Genomic DNA, 19038 nt, shown 5'->3' on the forward strand with positions numbered 1-19038 from the left:
ACTATAAAAGTACTTTAATCCTTCTTGTGCAGACTAGAAGTGGACCCACCACATTCTATCTTGGGCAACTATGAAGCTGTAACAACATTATGTGACGTGGGGGCAGGCCCTGTGCTAGACAATTGCTACACCTTTGGTTAGCAAATCTGAGTTCTGTATTGATACTGTATTGGTATCATATTTACACTAGAATTCAGATAATCTCAGATATTCAATAAGCATTACAACTGGTACTTGCAAATCTTTGAGTCTTAGAAAGCTAAAAATAAATCTACAAACCAAATTAGTTGTATTTATTTCAGTGGAAGCATTGTTAACATCAAAGAAGTTTTAATGATGCTTTTAAATGAAAATGCAACTCTTTGCAGTCCCAGTACGGCAGCCTAGAGTACATAAAAAAATTGAAGATAATGAATGTAAAAACACCCTTCCATTGTTTTGGCTAATTTGAGAAATGCAAAACCTCACAAAAAATGAAAAGTGAGGTTTCAGATTATTTTCATTTTAACAACTGAATATGCTCAGAGCAGATATTTCCTTTTTAAGCTTTGGTTTGGTTTTTTGTTGTCGTTTTTTTTTTTTACAGTTATGCCTTCATACATAGATAAGAAGTTTTCATTAAATAATTCAAGCTAAATGGTGTGGTCACACATAGCCTTGCAGACCTTTCTGGTCCATTTCCACATTTCATCATCTGATACACCAAGGTTCCTATTTTCCTAGAAAAAATGAATGGGCAGGCAAGAACAAGACAATTTAGGAATGTGTTATTTTGCTAACCAGAAAGAAAAATTAATCACCAGCAACAGGTGTTCTTCAAGTCATATAATCCCCATATAAATTCTAACTACACTCCATCACTTGAAACCGGAAAGTTTTCCTGTGCATTATTCATAGAAGACACAAGCTTGCTTGCTTGCTTTTCCCTTTTCCGTATTCAGTAGAGGACAAATAAGATGGAACATCACTGTTTATCATATTAGTTGCTTCTCAACAACAACGTACTTGGAGAGACTATGAGAAAGATGGACAGAGAAGCAAAGCACAAATGTGCACTGGACATCTCTAAGAATTCTAGTTACTTATGCTGGCTATTTACTACTAATCTTTCTTTCAGAGGTTCCACACAGGCACTCTAACTACAGTCACCTGGCAGAGTTACCTACCATCGCCTGGCAGAAAGCATGGGAAGCTTTCAGGCAAACAGCAAATGCAGAACCATTTTGTCAAACACTGCACCAACTCTCAAAGCCTCATAGATAGCATCTGGTAAAAATGAATGAATTATGGGAGTGCCGGGGTGTACTCTCCTGGTGCCACAGTCGCACAGACACCAGTGAAAAAGGAGAGGGGGACAGTGCAATCTTGCCTAGCACCAGGCAGGACTACAGGGAATTATCCACGTGTCAATGTGAATACTTAATTTGTCTATCAAACTTCCACCGTGAGCTCACAGACCAAAAAATGCTTGGCTTTTCACAGCGCAGCCAAGAGATGGTGAAGAGGAAGACCTCTATGCCATGAAACTTTTCAACTTGATCCTATATAAGCTTGAAATGAGTACCCAGTGGCACTAAAGACAGAGCTGGAAGGTCTGATTTGACTAGCTCCAGACTGCTGGTAGCCAGGAATTCTCTGCTTAGAAAGGCCTTCCTATTCTGAGGAGGTCAATACAGATCTTGAGCATGCACTCTGATCCTGGCAAACAAGCAGGCCTGGACAACTGGCAAATAAAGTAATCCTTTGGAGCCCGGCCATTGGTCAGACAATAAAAACATCTTGAATGCGTATCAGATGATGTAAAGTCTTAGATAAAGTAATCAAAACACTACACGACTGGAAGACTTGAAGTATGATGGCAAGCATCTTCTGCTTTATATGTACACCTCAAACAGGGAGAGAGGACAGACAAGAATGCACCCGGCTCCACACACTATAAGGAGAAATTTGTCAGTGACATGGCTGGGCGTAGGGGCACACAAGGTTAGAATACACATAGAAACTCATATGAAGAGAAAAGGAACCCAACATGTGGCAGGTATAAACGGCACTAAGAGGATACTTCTCTTTTAATCATGCTTATCCCTAAGCTAATTTATAACCACCAATGCTAAAACACAGGTTCCATGCAACTGTTTCTAAAAAAAAATAAATGTTTATAATATCATATCAATGGCAAATGGAGCCTAGAATCTAGTGTTCAAACATAACATAGAACCTTAAAAAACAATGCACGTCTTTTCAATTTAGCTTCCCAGCAATAACATTAAAAAACATACAGCACTGCCTCCAAGAACGTAGAAAAAATGTTTTTCTTAAAATTACTACAGTACCCTGAAATAAATAGAGATTAGCAAGATTAATAGATTTTGAAACTCTATCAGTAGGCTTCCTGAACTTCCAATGAGTTTCATAATTCAGAAAGAAAAACAGAGCATATTACAGAAGGAATACAGAACACTGTGTGTACCAACTTATACACCAACAGAAAAACAGAGATAGCAATAAAGAAGTTTTAAAAAAAACCAAGAAAACAAAACCCCCTCCCCAAAACATAAAAAGGAAAAAGTACATCCCCAAGTGAAAACGAAGTAATTAAAAAAGCAAGAATGAAACAATTTACAGTTTAAAAAAGCAGAAAATTGTTTTTAATTACAGTACTGTCAAACCACATACAACACCCAATTATTCTTTTAATAGATATTTGGAAAAGATGACTTGTGATGATAAAGCTATTTTTCACCTTAACTGGTAGACTTAATTCTGAGGTTAGGAGATAGTAAGTAAATGTTTAAAAAAACCCTCATTTTACTAAAACCTTTAAGTGAATGCAATAGAAACTAAGCTCTATTCAGAAGCCAAACAAAATTTCTTGCCACCAAGCACGACATGGTTTGGCAATACTATTGAGCCAGTCTAACACTTAGTTGTCAAGAGTCTTGCAGCCCTCCTCCTCTCCCACCACACTTTCTTACTCCTTTCCGTTTGAAAGCACTGAGACTCTTCTGACCTAACGGTGAGTCAATGCAAGGAACTAATCCTTGAAGAAACTTTTCAGGTTTTTTAGGTTAAGATTAGCTTTCACATCAGAACACAGAGGTTCAATAGCAATGCCACAGAAAGAAGCATAGGGCTGGCAAAAGGGACAAGAAAACAGAACTATATCTAGTCATTGTATCAGCTGAGCTGTACTGTCAAACTTCAACTTCTGTCATTGTAACTCAGCTTTAAACCTATAAAAGTCCTCTCTTGCGCACAGCTCTGTTTCAGGCTCTATTAATTACTGGTTTCATTACTAATACAGTTGTTTTCAAAGAAGTTTGAGTCATTAGGGTCTCAACTGAAAACATAGGCAGAGATTGCCAGTCCATTACATCAGTTGTTTCAAATACCCTCACAACTTTCTATTACTACTAAAAATAAAATCATCTTACAAATATCTGAACAAGGCAAAGATCAAAGTTTTTGTGGCTTCCTATCACAGCTGAACAACATTAACAACTTCCATGTAACTCAGTGAATATCGGAAGAGCACATTTTTCCTTCTTGAGAAAATTCAAATTTTATTTTGGAACTTCACATTTTATTTCTTTTTTTCATTGACAGCATCAGCATCAAAAGATTTTGCAACACAAAGATGCAATGCTAAGATCCAGAAAACCCAAGATTGTAACATTAGGTAGCAGATTTCTCACCAGTACTATTCACAAGCTCAGAAGTTCACTGTCACAAAACATTGCTTACCTTTTCTAATGCAGATTAGCTCATGTACACCGCAAGTTCGTTCTCCACCTATGTGGAAATAAATCATTAGAAAATATTAACAAATAAAATGTATTTGGCTTCTTAAAAAGGCTTATAAACAGTGTAAAAGAAAAAGCTGTAAAACCATGTCATTTAATAAAAATGCAAAAGCTTGATTCAACAATTTTTCAATTTATGTATGATATTCTTTGGAAGAAACAATAAATGTACCTTTGGCTTAATACTACTAATGATGGTGCAGTTTGAAAAGTCTTACATAGAATTCTTACGCAAACACAAGCAAACTAACTGAAGCCACACTAATATTTCCCAAGTATAAAACATTATTTCCTGTTCTGAGGGAACTAGCATCTACAGAAGAATTCTCAAAATATCAAAAATATTTGTAACATAATAGAATTCCAAAATAATGTTGTTATTATCTTCCATGGTAAAAAAAAAAGAGAGAGAAAGCCTGTTACTAAAGGCTGGGTTTACCTGGTATTTTTAATAAAAAACATTTTAGTGTTAGAATTACAGGAGTAAACAAAACATCAACACATAATATACCTAGTGAGGACAATGAAGGAATCCACAAAGGAAGGAGAATACATTCAGTCAACCATGTTGAAAGAGGAAGGTGTGATACAGGGACAGGACATGAAACAAGCTACTGTTAAGCCTTGCAGAAGGAGGAACAAGCAGGTACAAACTGTTGAAGAGATTCTTTTAATGGTATCTAGAAATTATTGGAAGAGTTGATTTTTTTATTATGATTACTTTATACTGAATGCATTTACAGCATTCATGATCCTCTTCACTTTTAAATTAATGTAGTTTGGAATGACAGGTCCTGTGGTCAAAACTTAACATTCCAAGCTACACCAAGTCATGGCCTATCTTAACCATACCCTAACGCCCACTAGGCCTTTTTCCACTGACAACAAAAGACTGCATGTATATGAATACAGAACTGAAGGGAACTGCCTAGGTCTTCATACCTAGTTCCCTGCAACCTCATGAAAATACAAAACAGACAGCTCCAAAAATTCACAAAACATCTATTCCATAAGCATTAATCACTACCATCCTCCAAAGACTTCACTAGACTCTGATAACAAAATTCTTTCCATCTCAAGAATGTGGAAATACATTATATAGCACTTACTACTCTCCTTCATTCCATAATAAAGGAATTAAGCCATATAATAAAGGATATTATGATATAATATAAACTGATATTTAAAACTCATAATTGATAACACTAACAGATGGTGTAAAAGCTTTAAGAAGATACCTGTATTTGTAGTTAAATTTACATTTAAAAGAAATAACTGTAGGAAATGCATATATTAAGAGGAAAAAAAGGATAAAAGGAATCAAAAAATGGAGTAAAACATAACTCTTCTAAAATAAAATTAAATGTCTGTGAGGTATGAAGTTAAAAAGAATCTTCATTTTATGTCAACATACTTTTTTTTCATATTCAGTAATATGAAATACAAGCCTCAAAGATACTCTTGAATGGGAAATCAAGTATCAATGAGTCTGATGATTCCATGAGTTTTGTATAGTTATCACCATTACAAAACCCAGCTATAATAGCAATAAAATAACTACTTCTTTTCAGTGCATTCTAGAAGCTGGCCAATATCGTTTTCATTCAGAAAACATTTTGGAAGGAAAACATAACAAAATGTTATGTAAAAAAAAATAATCTGGTTTTATGACAACAAGGCTTTTTAAAATAACAAACTTTGGGAGAAGATTACCATCTTCTTTAAAGTCACTGCAATCATCTTCAGGCTACAAAAGAGTGACTGAAACTCTTCTCCTTAGATTTTCTTCCCCCAATAGACTTAAATTCAGCAGTGAAGAAGAATAAAAATTACTGAAAAAAATAAAAGAATTTTTCATTACACAGATGCTAGACAGTTAGTTAAAAATAAAGATCCACCTAGAAATGACCGAGAGAAGAACAGTGAGCAGCATTAGATTTTAATTATATACTGTCCTCAGTTAAATCAACCAGCTTGAAATCTCATCATAAAATACTAGTTTTAAGTTTGGATTTTGCATTGCTACCTACTGTTTTCTAAAGAAAGCTATCTTTTTTCAATCATGTAGAAGCTAAAATACGATGGTGCTCCACTAAATAATGCCTTTACATTAATCCTCATGTTACTTTTTATTGACCACAAGGCTACATAGTAAATTTATACAATTTAACGTGCATTCATTCAGGATGATTATTTTTTCCTTTTTATTTTGTTAGAAAATGCTGAATTATATTTCTTACTTAATAGGTGATTAATCTACTACTCTTCTTCCAAACTGCTTTTGGATGGAAATCAACTTAAATAAAAATACATCAAATTACCTACGTGTTTTGAAAATAAAGTTGAAGCAAGCATCTTTCATATTTTAAATTAACCAATTTATTAAACACATGAAAAATTATCCTCAAGTCACCTGGGCAGATTCTTCTTTTCTCTAGTGCTCTTCAAAACTGTGGAACTAATACACTATTGACACCTTGCTTTTACTCACAGATCAACAAAGGAACACAAGTTTTCTGTCTTTCCAACTCCCAAGAAGTCTCTCAGCTTTGAATAACCTAGTCATTGGAAGAAATTAAACTGAAAATATGAAAACATTCTGCATGATGGCAAGATGTCAATTGCTAATTTAGCACTTCAGTCTGAAAGACTAGTTTTGTGTTGGTTAACCCACAAATCCCAAAGGTTCGGTGGTATGACCTGCTTAAATTTTACAGTCTTTGGATGTTAAAGTAATTGATTTTAATATAGTGGTAGGTCACCATACTCTTACAGTTAAATATAATTTAAGTTTGATTTAGATATAAATTAATATTAATTCTATTTCATCTTGACTATGAACATGATCTCCTATTTAACAGTTTAAAGTGAGTTTGCATATAAAACTACATAATACTTCGTGCAAAATGAAATCTGAGAATACAAAAAACCCATCTGGGGACATAAAGCTTTCCATAATTTCAGACAATGGAAGTAAAATGAGAAATAATGAAAGATGAAGTAATTTTAGAACTGCACATTCAACAAAACATTTAAATTTTCTTCTGCAAGGACCACCACCTCGTGGCCCTAAAATCTAAATCATTCAAACATTTAGCACAAACAGAATGCCCATATGTTTTAGAGGCAGCTGAAACACCTGATGAAGTTTAATTTTCTCAATTTAGGATAGAGATTTTGTATACCAAGTCTCTATTTACCAAGATGACTATCACACCAAAAAGATGAAATGTTGTACATCAAAGAAGATAAAGCACTACCTGAACTCTGTATTGATTAAATTTTATGTCTTTCTAAAACTAGTACAATTCAAAACTCAAAGTTCTACTATGTTTGGACTTTAGCTGAAACTCCACTACTAGGTGCTGAAAATAATTGTCTAGGAAATTTAACATAGCAATTATCATAGAGTGATTTAGGTTGGGAACAACCTCTGGTGCTCTGAGAGACTTCAGAACAGGATCACCTTTACAGGAGGTTCCTCTGGGCCTCAACCAATTACATTCTGCAAGGATGGAGATTCCATGACCTCTTGTCCTGGTTTCAGCTGGGATAGAGTTAACTGTCTTCCTAGTACCTGGTACGGTGCTATGTTTTGAGTTCAGTATGTGAAGAATGTTGATAACACTGATGTTTTCAGTTGTTGCTCAGTAGCGTTTAGACTATAGTCAAGGATTTTTCAGCTTCTCATGCCCAGCCAGGGCACCTGACCCAAACTGGCCAACAGTGTATTCCATACCATGTGACGTCCCATCTAGTTTAGGAACTGGGAAGAGGGGGGCAGTGAATCGCCGCTCGGGGACTGGCTGGGTGTCGGTCGGCTGGTGGTGAGCAATTGCCCAGCGCATCATTTGTACATTTCAATCCTTTTATTACTACTGTTGTCATTTTATTAGTGTTATCATTATTAGTTTCTTCTTTTCTGTTCTATTAAACCGTTCTTATCTCAACCCAGGAGTTTTACTTCTTTTCCCGATTTTCTCCCCCATCCCACTGGGTGGGGGGAAGTGAGTGAGCGGCTGCATGGTGCTTAGTCGCTGGCTGGGGTTAAACCACGACACCTCTCCAGGCACTACTGGTTCAAAGGGGAAGGCAGGGAAGGTGTCACCCCTTTCACAGTGAGCACTTCTTTCTTATAGCCTGTCAGGATCTCCCTTGATGTAGCTCACACCCATTGCCTCATGGGCTTTCTCTGTGCACCTGAAGAACCCATCTCCATTTCTTAGAGCCCCTTACACAATGAAAGGCTGCAGTAAGAGGCCCCCCTTCAGGCTTCGCCAGACTACACGAACATATCTCCCAAGCCTCTCCTCACGTGCCATGCACTCCAGTCCCCCACCACCTCAGCGGCACTCTGCTGGAGTCTCTCCAGTTTGTCAGTCTCTCTCATACTGGGTTAACACAGCTGGATACGGGTCAGAGGCACATGGCTGGTCCATGTTCAACAGGCTGTTCACCAGGACCCTCAGGTTCTTTCACACAGAGTTGCTCCTGGCCAGTCTGTCCGCAGCTTGTAGTGCTGCATGGACTTGGACTTTTCATTTGTCCTTGTTGAAGTTCATGCAGTTCCCTTCAGCCCATTCTTTCAGCTTGCTGAGCACCTGCCAGGTAGCAGCCCTGCCCTCCAGCTTATTAACTGCTCCCTTATCTGGCATCACCCACAAACTCGGCAAGGGTCCATCCATTCCATCCCTTCAACAAACATGTCACACAGTCTCAGTTCCAGTATCAATACCATGGTGCAACTTAGGCTGTATAAGATACGTTATTCTTCAATTCAGCAACAAATCCACGTTAGTAGCTGCAGCAGAACATTACATCGTATCACGAAGTCTTTGTCATTGGGTGTAAGTTTTGGGACATACTCTTTATATGATAAACTACTTTCCTGCTGAGGATTGTATTTTAATTAGCATTTTGCTAAGTTTGGACTACATTCAACAAACATTCACTTAATATTTTATTCAACATTAGACAACTATTTTTTCCCTCAACAAGTCCATGGAATTCCAGTGCAGAATGACAATACCATGCAGGCTGAGTAGCAGGAACAGGGTGAGGGGCACAGCATCCATTACAGCCCTTGAGAGCCCACCTTGCCAAATTACAGAGGAGTAGCTGCTGCTCACGCACAGCAATGGCAAGGGACGTGCATTTCAGCAGAGCTCCTTCACTCCTGCTCCGTAACCCCAGGTCAGATAGTCATTGTCAATCTACAGATCACAGGTAAGGCTGGCCAGCTGCCTCGAGCATGCAGGATTGTCAAACGAGAAGGAAACAACAGTGCTGTGCAGCAAATGCATAAAATAGTGGTGTCACAGTGCAGAAACGTAAAATGGGATACAAGTGATAAAGCCTAACACACTGTTAATGTTAACATGTCTGAAGCATGTGGAAATACTAATGCTTTTGCTTCAAATACAAGATAGTTAGGAAACCCATTCTTAAGCTAATCTGTTTCATATAACATACTACAAATTTATTCTAAAAGGCAACTATAATGAAAGTGTTCTGGCTCACATATACCAACAAATCCAGTCCTTGAAAAATTGCCTCATACCATGAACTGAATTTAAGGAAGAATCTGGTTTTAGAGGAACACACAGCTAACTGCAAAGGAAAATAAACAAAGCTGAAAAGACTTTCACAGAACAGCAACTCTACAGCTGGCATCAGTATGATGTTTTTCCTAAACAGGTTACGTACACCCATTAGTCCATCCTCACCCATGGTGTAAAATCACCTCTGCATTCCTTTAGTACCCTTTTTACCATTTTAGTCTACAAACAATATTGCATATGTAAAAAATGAAATGTTTAAAGTTGAATGCTTGGAAGTAGTGAAAAAGCAAACTAAAAAGCAAACAATATTGAATTTATTAGGACAGAGACAGCAAGTTAAAAAAAAAACCTCAAATTTGCTATTTTATATCCTTATTATGCACCCATATCTTGTATATTTTCTGCAGCTTTGGTCTCCTCTCTGTCCCACCAACTCAAAGAATAAAACAGAACCACAGAAGTCACAGAGAAAGGCAAAAAAAAGTCAATAAAATGGTTAAAACACAAACAGTTTCCATTTGAGGAGTGATTTAATAGACTAAGACTCTTGGACCTGGAAAAAAGACACAGCAGATGGTGGACGTAAGCAGGTGAATAAAGAACAATTATTTACTGTCTAACCCACTAATAAAAGAAATAAGTATCAGATTAAACTAGCAGCAGATGTGTTCAAGATCAGAAGTTTTCAGGAGTAAAAGTTAGAAATCAATGTTCTGATTTTATAATACAAACTCCTATGTACACACTGTCTTCTCTGCTAGCACCACTTAAAAAACCTGCTTATTTCAGACTACAAAACAAAAATACCTGTAAGATGTGTGTCAATCATACGGAACCTACCACTTTTCACATCAAAGAATATGCTCCTCTGCAGAATGTAACCTATTAGTTCACAAACTCAACACTCATTTGCTGTCTTACAATTAACTTTCAAAACCATCCCGAAGTTTCTCCATCTCACTCTAGAGACAGGTTTACACAGAAATCAGAAAACATCTCCCACCTTCAAAAGTTAAATACTCAAAAATTAGGAAGTGCAAGGATTAAATGCTGACTTGAAATCCACTTCAATCTCCAGGTGCACATTTACTTTTATATACAACATAGGACCTTTGCCTTATGCAGTTCAAAGCCTGACAATATTCAGGAAAAGCCTGAAAGTATCAGCTGTGGATCCCTCGCACCATTCACTACAAAAGCTGCAGGAAGTGTAATTGAATCAGGCTGGGAATAAGGTGAAGAGAAAATATGACCTAATGGTTAAAACAGTTGAAAGTTCTCTAGAAGACAGCAAGACTCTCCTCTCTTACAGATCCCCTGTATTTTGATAGGCAGTAATATAAGCCAACATTTTTAATCAGGTAGCGACTGTGTGTTTGCTTTCCTGCATGCCCATCTTGAACGCCAAGAGTTCCAGTTTGCAAAAGTGCTAAGCACTAAAAATGAACAGAATTCAAGAAGAATTTCACTCTGAATGCATCAACTGTTCTTATATGCAGCATGATAGTTTCATCTTGGCCCATGGCGAGCTTGTCAAAAAGAAGTCTGTAGAGCATTAGAGGTTAGATTTTTTTTTTTTTTTTTTAAAAAGGTAGCCCACTCTTACCTAAAAGGCAAGAGAGACCTAACAGCTGTCTATTTCAATAGATCCATAACACCACAGTGATGATGGTGTAACACAAATCCAACCCGGAAATTGGTAATTTTGCATACAGCATAAGGTTTTACTGCCATCAGCAAATAATGCAGGGAATCATCCTCACAATGACAATAAAAAAATTAATACTGGGTAACATTTGCTGAATAGTTTCCACTACAGACAGTGAATGAGCATAAGACAGCATTAAACAGATTCTGTGTGGCTGATCAAATCTGATAACCTGACATTTGATCCACCCCACATTTAATAAAAGTGTTTAAAAGTGGGCCTAAGTACAAAATACGGCTTCTTATGTTTAGGCTTTATTTAACACTTCTGCTGCTGCTCAACCCCTGCCCTGGCTGCACCAGCTTGGATTCACAAGCACTATGGCCAATTCAGATCAGTGCTAACTTAAGGATCTCTGTGTCATCTTACACCCTTCTAGTACACACTGCAGCGACACCTGAATATCCCAGGTAACTTGGAAGTTAAGATAAAACTGTTCCCTGGGCCAGATTCAACCTATGAGCCATGTGTATGATACTCCTACCTAAGCACTGTAAGCAGCTCATTGCTCTTTTGTTTTCTGTTCTGGTTTGTGGCAATTTGCAACTAGGCATAGTTTTCATGTAACGTATATGAAGCAGTGTTCTAAATCCTCTCTCTTCTTATATCCATAGAAAAAAAGTAGGTTCATTTCATAATTTTTGTCTTTGTTTCCCAAGGAAATGAGGGTTATATAATGAAACAGTTTGTTTCCTGCCCCATCCTTCTATTGCTTACAAATTCACTGGCTAATTTAAGCCAAAATTGACAGAAAGTTTTAAGAACTTAATACTTTTAGGATTCTATGTTTCATAAAAAATCAGCAGTCAAATACGACATAAACACAGACCCCACCAAACACAGGGACAGCCAAACAGCTGAGAAATCCACGCACAGCACACACAGCTGCAGCTGCCTGCTCCCAACCAAACAGCTGGCAGATGAGGAAAGAGAGGGAGGACAATCTTGTCAGAAACATCAGAGAGCTCAGGACACTTCAGAGACACTCAGGAGGTATTCACAAGCCTACATACACGATGAGGACCTTGGCATACTACATCCGGAACAGCAAGTGTTACACTAGTAGAATCACAGGGGAAAAATATGGGAAGCCATGTTCATTAGTCTCATTACTCTAGCAATAACTTATTAGATGACAGCACCACCCTGTAATTCTTTCTTCTCTAGTAGATTCCTTTTATCTGTACGGCTCATTATTGTCTTTAATACTACTTCTCAGTTCTTAACATCAAACTCCTCACAATGAAAACCATAGGAAAGAGTTTAAATTCAAAAAGAATTAACTCCATCTGAAAAGGTTCATCTCTAAATGTATTCCCCTCCTTGAGAGATGTACACTTTTGTATAGCCTATACCATGTTAAAGCACGTTCAAGTGCAGCCCAAGAACCTGGTAAAAGTAAATTCATAAGGATATGCAAGATGTGCAATTCTGCCTTAGGTTACAAAGCATCCCACTGCAACCTTTACATTTTTTTTCCCTCCTTCATGCAACACAATGTGATTTCTGCTGCTAGCTCCTCACCCAGACCTCAACTCAACAGAACTCTTAAGGCAGGTGCCAAAGTTTTGCTATTGCTCAAAAAAGGAAAAGCAGCTTAAAGAAATCAAATTAATGCTGCCATGAGAAACATTACCATGGCAATGCTGAAGGATGCTCAGAAGTGAGTCCTCAACACTCTCTCTTCCCAATCCCAGCAAACCATCACAAGACCCGAGGCCTGGGCACCTGCAGGTGAGAGAATCTTAAATCTCAGACTGCCTGCCAGTCTGGGCTTACTACTGCTTTCGGTTTGGCCTTACTCTCTACCATATTTGCAATCCTCCCCATTCTGATACTCTCTGCATTAGATTAATTTAACCTTTCCCTATGAAAAAGTGGAAATATTAAGCAATAAAAAAACCTTGCATCATAAAATAGAGCTCCTACTTAATACTAGGACTGATTTTGTTTTGGAAGAGAAATATACTGAAATAACTGTAAATACAAGTCTCTCAACTCATTTGAGCCAAAAGTTTTCCAATTGGGTTGCCCTCTGCTGTTTCCTAGCAAATCCAAGATTGCCCGACCTATGCTAACTATATATCTGATGTCTTTATAAAGATATAAAAAAGAACATGTTTTACCATGACATTAACTTTATAAAGAAAAAGATGTAACTGTTCCTGCAATCACTAAATTACGGCTTTGAACCTGGTCACATGAAGGATACTTGTCTTCTAAAAGTCCGTCAGTGATCATAATGCAAAAAGTAACAAAGCATTGTCACTGAACAAAATGACAATGGTCATTCACCATGGCCAATGGCTCCCTGGTTCTCTATAACACTTGATACAAAAGCCCCACTTTAAAAAAAATTGGGGGTTTTAGTGTTAGAATCAACATAAACTGGTACTGCTTCCAGTGTTTCTTTGTCAGCATACTTACAGATTTTTTAAGAACAACCAAAAGCACTTAATTTCTTGCAGCTAACAAATCCTATTTTAATTTGAGCTCTTTTAATTTTGTGCACTCTTCACATATAACTGTATATGTCCTGCTTTGAAGGAGTTTTGAGCTATTTTATATTTATTCTTCAATCAGAAATTTTCAATCTTGCTTATTTCCCATGCCTTTACCAAAAAAAACCTGGACAACTGCAGTGTCTTTAAAACAGAGCAAAGTATTTTCTCTGTTTACTTAAATACATTTACAAATTTACATGGACACAATGTAAATTCTGTATTTTGACACTTTAGACAGGAAGCCCTGTGGTTTGATCCTGACTTCAAGAATTAGTATTCGCCCAAATCAAACTCATATTTTTAAACACTGCTGGCCAGGAAATAGTACTGCTAAACAGTCAAGGCAAGGTACTGTTGCATAAACAGGAGGGAGAGAACACCAAGATGAGGAATAAAAATTGTAACACCTACTAACAAATCTACAGCATTCAGCTATTCAGTTGAAAACAAAGAGGATGCTGCACACCGGCTACAGATTACAGCAGAAAAATAGACTGCATTTTCTGTCTTTGGGAAGAGTACTAAATCAAAACCTAGCAGATCACTTTCATGATTGGATTTTTCCTTTATGCTGCCTCACATTTAACTGTAAACTATGCACCCAATTTTCTCAAGAGCTTCAGTCCCATTTTGGCAATTTCACAGAAGTATCCACAAGATGGGCTATTTCTAAAGTCTGGCCCTAATGAGAAGTGTTGCATTCTTTTCAAAGGCTAGACTGCTTAATTCATTCATGAGTATTTGCTTTAAGAAGTAATGCCCTAAATCCCCTGAAAATATTAAACATGAACTTCACATTATGTGAGTATTTTCAGATCTAACAAATTCTCACAGATTTCTGGGATAATGCAGCCTAAAATGAAAACAGAGACAGATTTTGAAGGACGGATGTATTTTTTTTTCCCAAGCTTGAGTTACGTAAAAAGTCCAGACCCAGCAGAAATTTTTGCTATCTTCTTGATAATATTAAGAGGGCTCTTCAGCAGAAAAAAACCTAGCCAACTTAAAGCTGGCCAGCTTAGACTCCTGGTGTGCACAGCTTCCAAGACAGGGTGAACACGCAGCTTTGCTTGCGCAGTGCAACTTCTTACAGAGGCCTGAATTACTAATTTGAGGAAACCGACAGCACAGAAGCATCCCACATGCAAAACAAACAAGAACAGTTTGGGGTTTGCCCCTCACTGTTTTCCTTAATTCTTTAAGTTATAGCAACAGATGCTTTCAGAAAGAAACACCAGGATCGAGGAAGCAGCATACCTTAGGACCTTCTTTTGCTGGAAATAAAGTTCTGGGATCTATTATTTTTTTAAAGTATTTTTAACGAGGTGTAAAGTTACTCTCAGAATCGAGGGAAGGTCTCGAAAAAAAGCTCGGAAACCCTGCCTTTTAAGATGATCATCTCCAAACAAACCCAACAAGTGTCTAGTACATCTCACTCCTCTGTTGTTGTTGTTGTTGTTAAGTGATGACTAGAAAGATCTGCGGACGCAGGCTTCTGTGCAGCCTGTTAGCTCTCAGCAGCCGGGCCACCGGCAGAGCGCAGGGAACCTCCCTCGCCTGGGGAATCAGTTTTCAGAGACTTCAGGGCCGGGAGGGACGATTACTTGTAAAGCAGTTGGCAAAGTCTCTCCGGGGAGGATGGATAAGGCTGCGCACGTTCAGCAGCTGACATGTACAACCAGGGTGCGGGCTGTTCCGAGACACCCCCTCGCTCCGGCGGTCTCGGACCCGGCGGCGGGCAGAGGCGGCACAGCCCCGGCCCCTCAGCCGGCCCCGGGGGGAGCCCGCCCGCCCCCGCCTCCCCACCAGAGCAAGGGCGGCTCACGGCACCGAGAGGATGCCTTCGTCCTCCTCAGGTCCCCTCCGCGGCGCCCACAGGCGCACACCCGGCAGCCTTGGGGCAGGCGGCGGCGGCGGCGGCGGCGGAGGAGGAGGAGGAGGAAGGATGCCGGCCACCGCGCCAGGGATTGTTTACCCCTGCCCGGCTCCCAGGCACGGAGACGGGAGGAGGCAGCAGCGACACTCACCTCTCCCCCACGCACGGAACAGCCCCTCCGCGGCAGCCCCCGCCGCGGGACCGGCCCGGGTTGGGGGGGAGGGAGGAAAGAAGAGGCGTCCCCCCGCCGCCCTCCTCAGCCCGGCTCCGGGCACCGCCGGGCGGGGGTGCCGCTCGGCTTCGGCGCGCCCCCGCCTCACGCCGCGGTGGCAGCCCTCTCCCCCCCCCCATCCCCCGAGCCGCCCCCCTCCCCGTGCCCGGGGGAGGAGAGGGAGAGGAGGGGGCTGGGGGAGGGGAGCGATTCGGGGCGAGAGGAGCCCGTTATTGGCCTACTTACCATCAATCGCCATGATCCCCGGGGTGGGCCGTACCAAGTGGAGCGCACGCAGGAGAGGCGCTGGCAGGCGCCGCGGCTGCGAGACGGGAGCGCCGCGCGGGGCCGGGCGGGGGCGGCGGGGCGGGGCGGGGAAGGGGGGGGGCGGGCCAGCGGAGCGTGCCGGGGCGCGTGACTCCTCCCCCCGCCGCCACCGCCCTGCGCGCGCGCCCGCCCGCCCGCCCGCGTCGGAGCGGCGGCGGCGGCGGTCGAAGCGGCGGGGCTCGCCGGCTGGGGCGCGCGCCCGCCCCCGCCCGCAGCGGGCTGGAGACGCTCCGCCCCGCCCCGCCCCGCCCCTCCCCTCACCTCAGCGGCCGGCGGTGCGGGCAGTCCTGGCGCCCTCCGGGTTTGGGGAGAGAGCGCTGATATTCGTCAAGGGAAGAGCTCCTCACTTTCCGTGGTTCTGTTCCGTGGGGTTTCTTCCCAAAGCTCGTGGCTGAAACGGAAAACAAAGCTGTTAAACCGCGAGCGTCAGTCAGGCTGTGGTTCCCTAACACCTCCGGAGCTTCGCACGCCCAGCACCTGCAGTCAGGTGGGCGCAGCTTCCCCGTGTTCACACAGGTACGGCCGCGCTGAGGGCCCATGCAGCCCTGGGAAAAGTCGTACTTCAGCTAAGTAAAGCAGCTGAAAGACAGGAAATGTCAGCTTTAAAATTACCCACGCAGCCTTCACTTGCTCCGCAGCGCAAGTAATACATCACGACAGGGTGCCACTGCACAATCACAGACCTTTCTTTTTTTCCTTCCTCCCATTGTACCTCTGACTGACTTGGTACACAAGACAGGTGGCATTTAAGAGTGAATCAGGATCCTGTGGTGAACAGATACCATAAATCTCAGGTCTGATGGCTTCCGTTTCTCACCGTAACGTTCTGTAGTCGCAGCATCCAATTTCCTATAGATTTGGGGGTGTAAAACTGAAATAACATTCTGTCACGTGGAGCCACATTCACAAGCACGCTACGCATCTTCAGAAGGGCTTGACACCTTCAAATTTACAGCAACCTTCAACAAATGCTGGAAGTGAATTTGATGCTAAAAGGGATTTGAAGAAATGAGAAAGGGTTAATGGATCTGCAGTAGTTTACACAGGGGGGTTTTGGCGTGGAGGTGTTTTCTTCTTGAAACTTGGCTATGGCAGGCTACACCCTGTGGCTACACCCTCTGTGTGCTCCTCCTTTCCCCCCTCAGGTGCTGCTTCAGTTGTTACCCTTTCCTCTGTCCTGCCTGCCACCGGTCCTTCCTCTCCCTTCCTTGCCTTTCCCTCAGCTCCCTCACACTGGGACCAGCCTCTCTTCCCCCAGGGGTCTGGAGTTGCTGTCCCACACGGGACGTCCTTCTGCACTCTCCTCCTCACCTCCCAGAAGCTCCATGCAAAAGGAGCAGCATGGCAAGCAAAGAGGACAGGGTTTTGCGAGGCCCCACAGCGTTTACCACGGAGATCCTGAGAGCCAGAACGACATCTGAGCCAGGCCGTGCATGGCTCCTGTGACTAACAAACAGCCAAGCAAATCGGTTGTATTGTGGATTTTATATTGTGAAAGACAATGGGATATATGTAAAACTCTTGTTGCTCTGTAGGAAAGTCCCGCTAACATTTGGAGCTATAAGGAAACAGAACACATCAGTACATGTGAACAGGTTTTTCGGACATGGTCTGGCAGAACATAGGAAGATTTGCACAAGATCGTCAGGAGGAATATCTTTGGTACCAACATACTCTTTCTGCCAAATGTAAGTCACTGTTCAAATCCTGGAAGCATTAATCTCCTTCAGTCTAGCAGCCTTCAGAAATGTTTTGTCATATGGAAAAATCAATGTGTTTTCTCAATTTCATTCTTCACCTCAGTTAGAAAAAGCAACTTCAAAGTGAGGAGTTTAAAAGCAAAGTCAGCTTGAGCAAAATGGCCATCTTGGAAAACACGAGTCCCAAATGACAGACATTTGTCCAGACAAGAAGCAACTGTAAAAAGGATCTTAAAAGACAAAATGTCAGCAGAGCTTAATGGCAAATACATTTCTCTGTACCAGCACTGACATTTACCTCAGATACCCTGATGATTTTCTGTTCATTCCTAGAAAGTGTTCCGGCCCTGAAGTTTTCTGTACACTTTATCTTGATAGCCACCTTTCTGACGATATTACTGTATTGAGCACAGGAATGAAGACTCCTGTGGGATCAAGTATATAGTTAGAGTTATTATTCTTCTTGACATTATTTTATTTGTCGCCCTGCTTTTGGCAGCATCCCCATGCAAAGGAAGTACCAGTCACTGACGTCAGCAAAACTTCCCAGAGCACAGACATCTACCCATACAGAATCGAGGATTCAGGCTGTGAGATGTTTAAAAAGTAATCTAAAATTTTTGGAGAGCCTCAAATGCCATCACATTTCTGTGATTCATGTATGCAATTAACATAGTGGGATACAGAAGTTCCTATCATTGGACAAACTCTTTTTGAGGGTGAGGAATGAATACATGGTTGTGATGTAGTAACATTACAACTGGAACTCTTAGTCCAGGCTTTTGGTTTTCAAAACACAAAAGAAACACATACCTTCTACCAAAGTAGTGATTTACTCAGTTTGGAAAAACAGTTTCAGGACATGAGGAACAAACATGGTTCCATGTCAACAAAGAGATGGTATGAAAAGCATCTGTCAAGAACCGAAACACGACTTTTTAGAGCTAAATCATTTAGAATCAAATCAGTTCTATTTGTGCTTTAGTTTCACAAGCACATGTTTAAAATTTCTAAGCTTTATTCAAACATCAGATACTCCTGCCCACCACCTAAGAGTCTCATGTTTCAGTGTTACCAGGAGCGACAAATCTTGAACAAACTTCCAAAATTCAACTATTTTTGTTTTTTCCTGTGGTATAATTGCAACAGTATAAGCTATAGCTTCATCCATTCCCTGCATGAAAGGAGCACAGCTGATCAGTTTGGATGTGTCAGAGGCTTTCTACTAAATCCAATGGGCAATTCTTTCTGCTGAAAGCATTTCCATGTGATCCTATCAGTCTGCCATTTGCAAAAAAGGACAGCTGCACACGAACCTGACTACAGCGCAACATGAGACCTTAAGTAA

General features: G+C 40.9%; 1 protein-coding gene across 4 annotated transcripts in view; it reads right to left on the minus strand.

Moving 5' to 3' along the window:
• The window catches only part of SYT14 (synaptotagmin 14), a 93720-nt gene extending 77692 nt beyond the window's left edge, over positions 1-16028 (minus strand). For 2 of the 4 annotated variants that reach the window (XM_075042758.1, XM_075042755.1), the window contains exons 1-2: positions 15910-16028; positions 3745-3792 (exon numbers count right to left, since the gene is read on the minus strand). In XM_075042758.1, coding sequence (XP_074898859.1) covers positions 3745-3792; positions 15910-15922 — 61 coding nt within the window. In that variant the 5' untranslated portion in view covers positions 15923-16028. Of the gene's footprint in view, positions 1-3744; positions 3793-5516; positions 5575-15603; positions 15676-15909 lie in introns of those variants that run through there. The other 2 variants (XM_075042762.1, XM_075042757.1) reach the window with 2 other exon arrangements.
• Positions 16029-19038: the final 3010 nt, after the last annotated feature.

The sequence above is a fragment of the Buteo buteo genome, chromosome 12 (genome assembly GCF_964188355.1).
Source record: "Buteo buteo chromosome 12, bButBut1.hap1.1, whole genome shotgun sequence".
Lineage (NCBI taxonomy): Eukaryota > Metazoa > Chordata > Aves > Accipitriformes > Accipitridae > Buteo > Buteo buteo.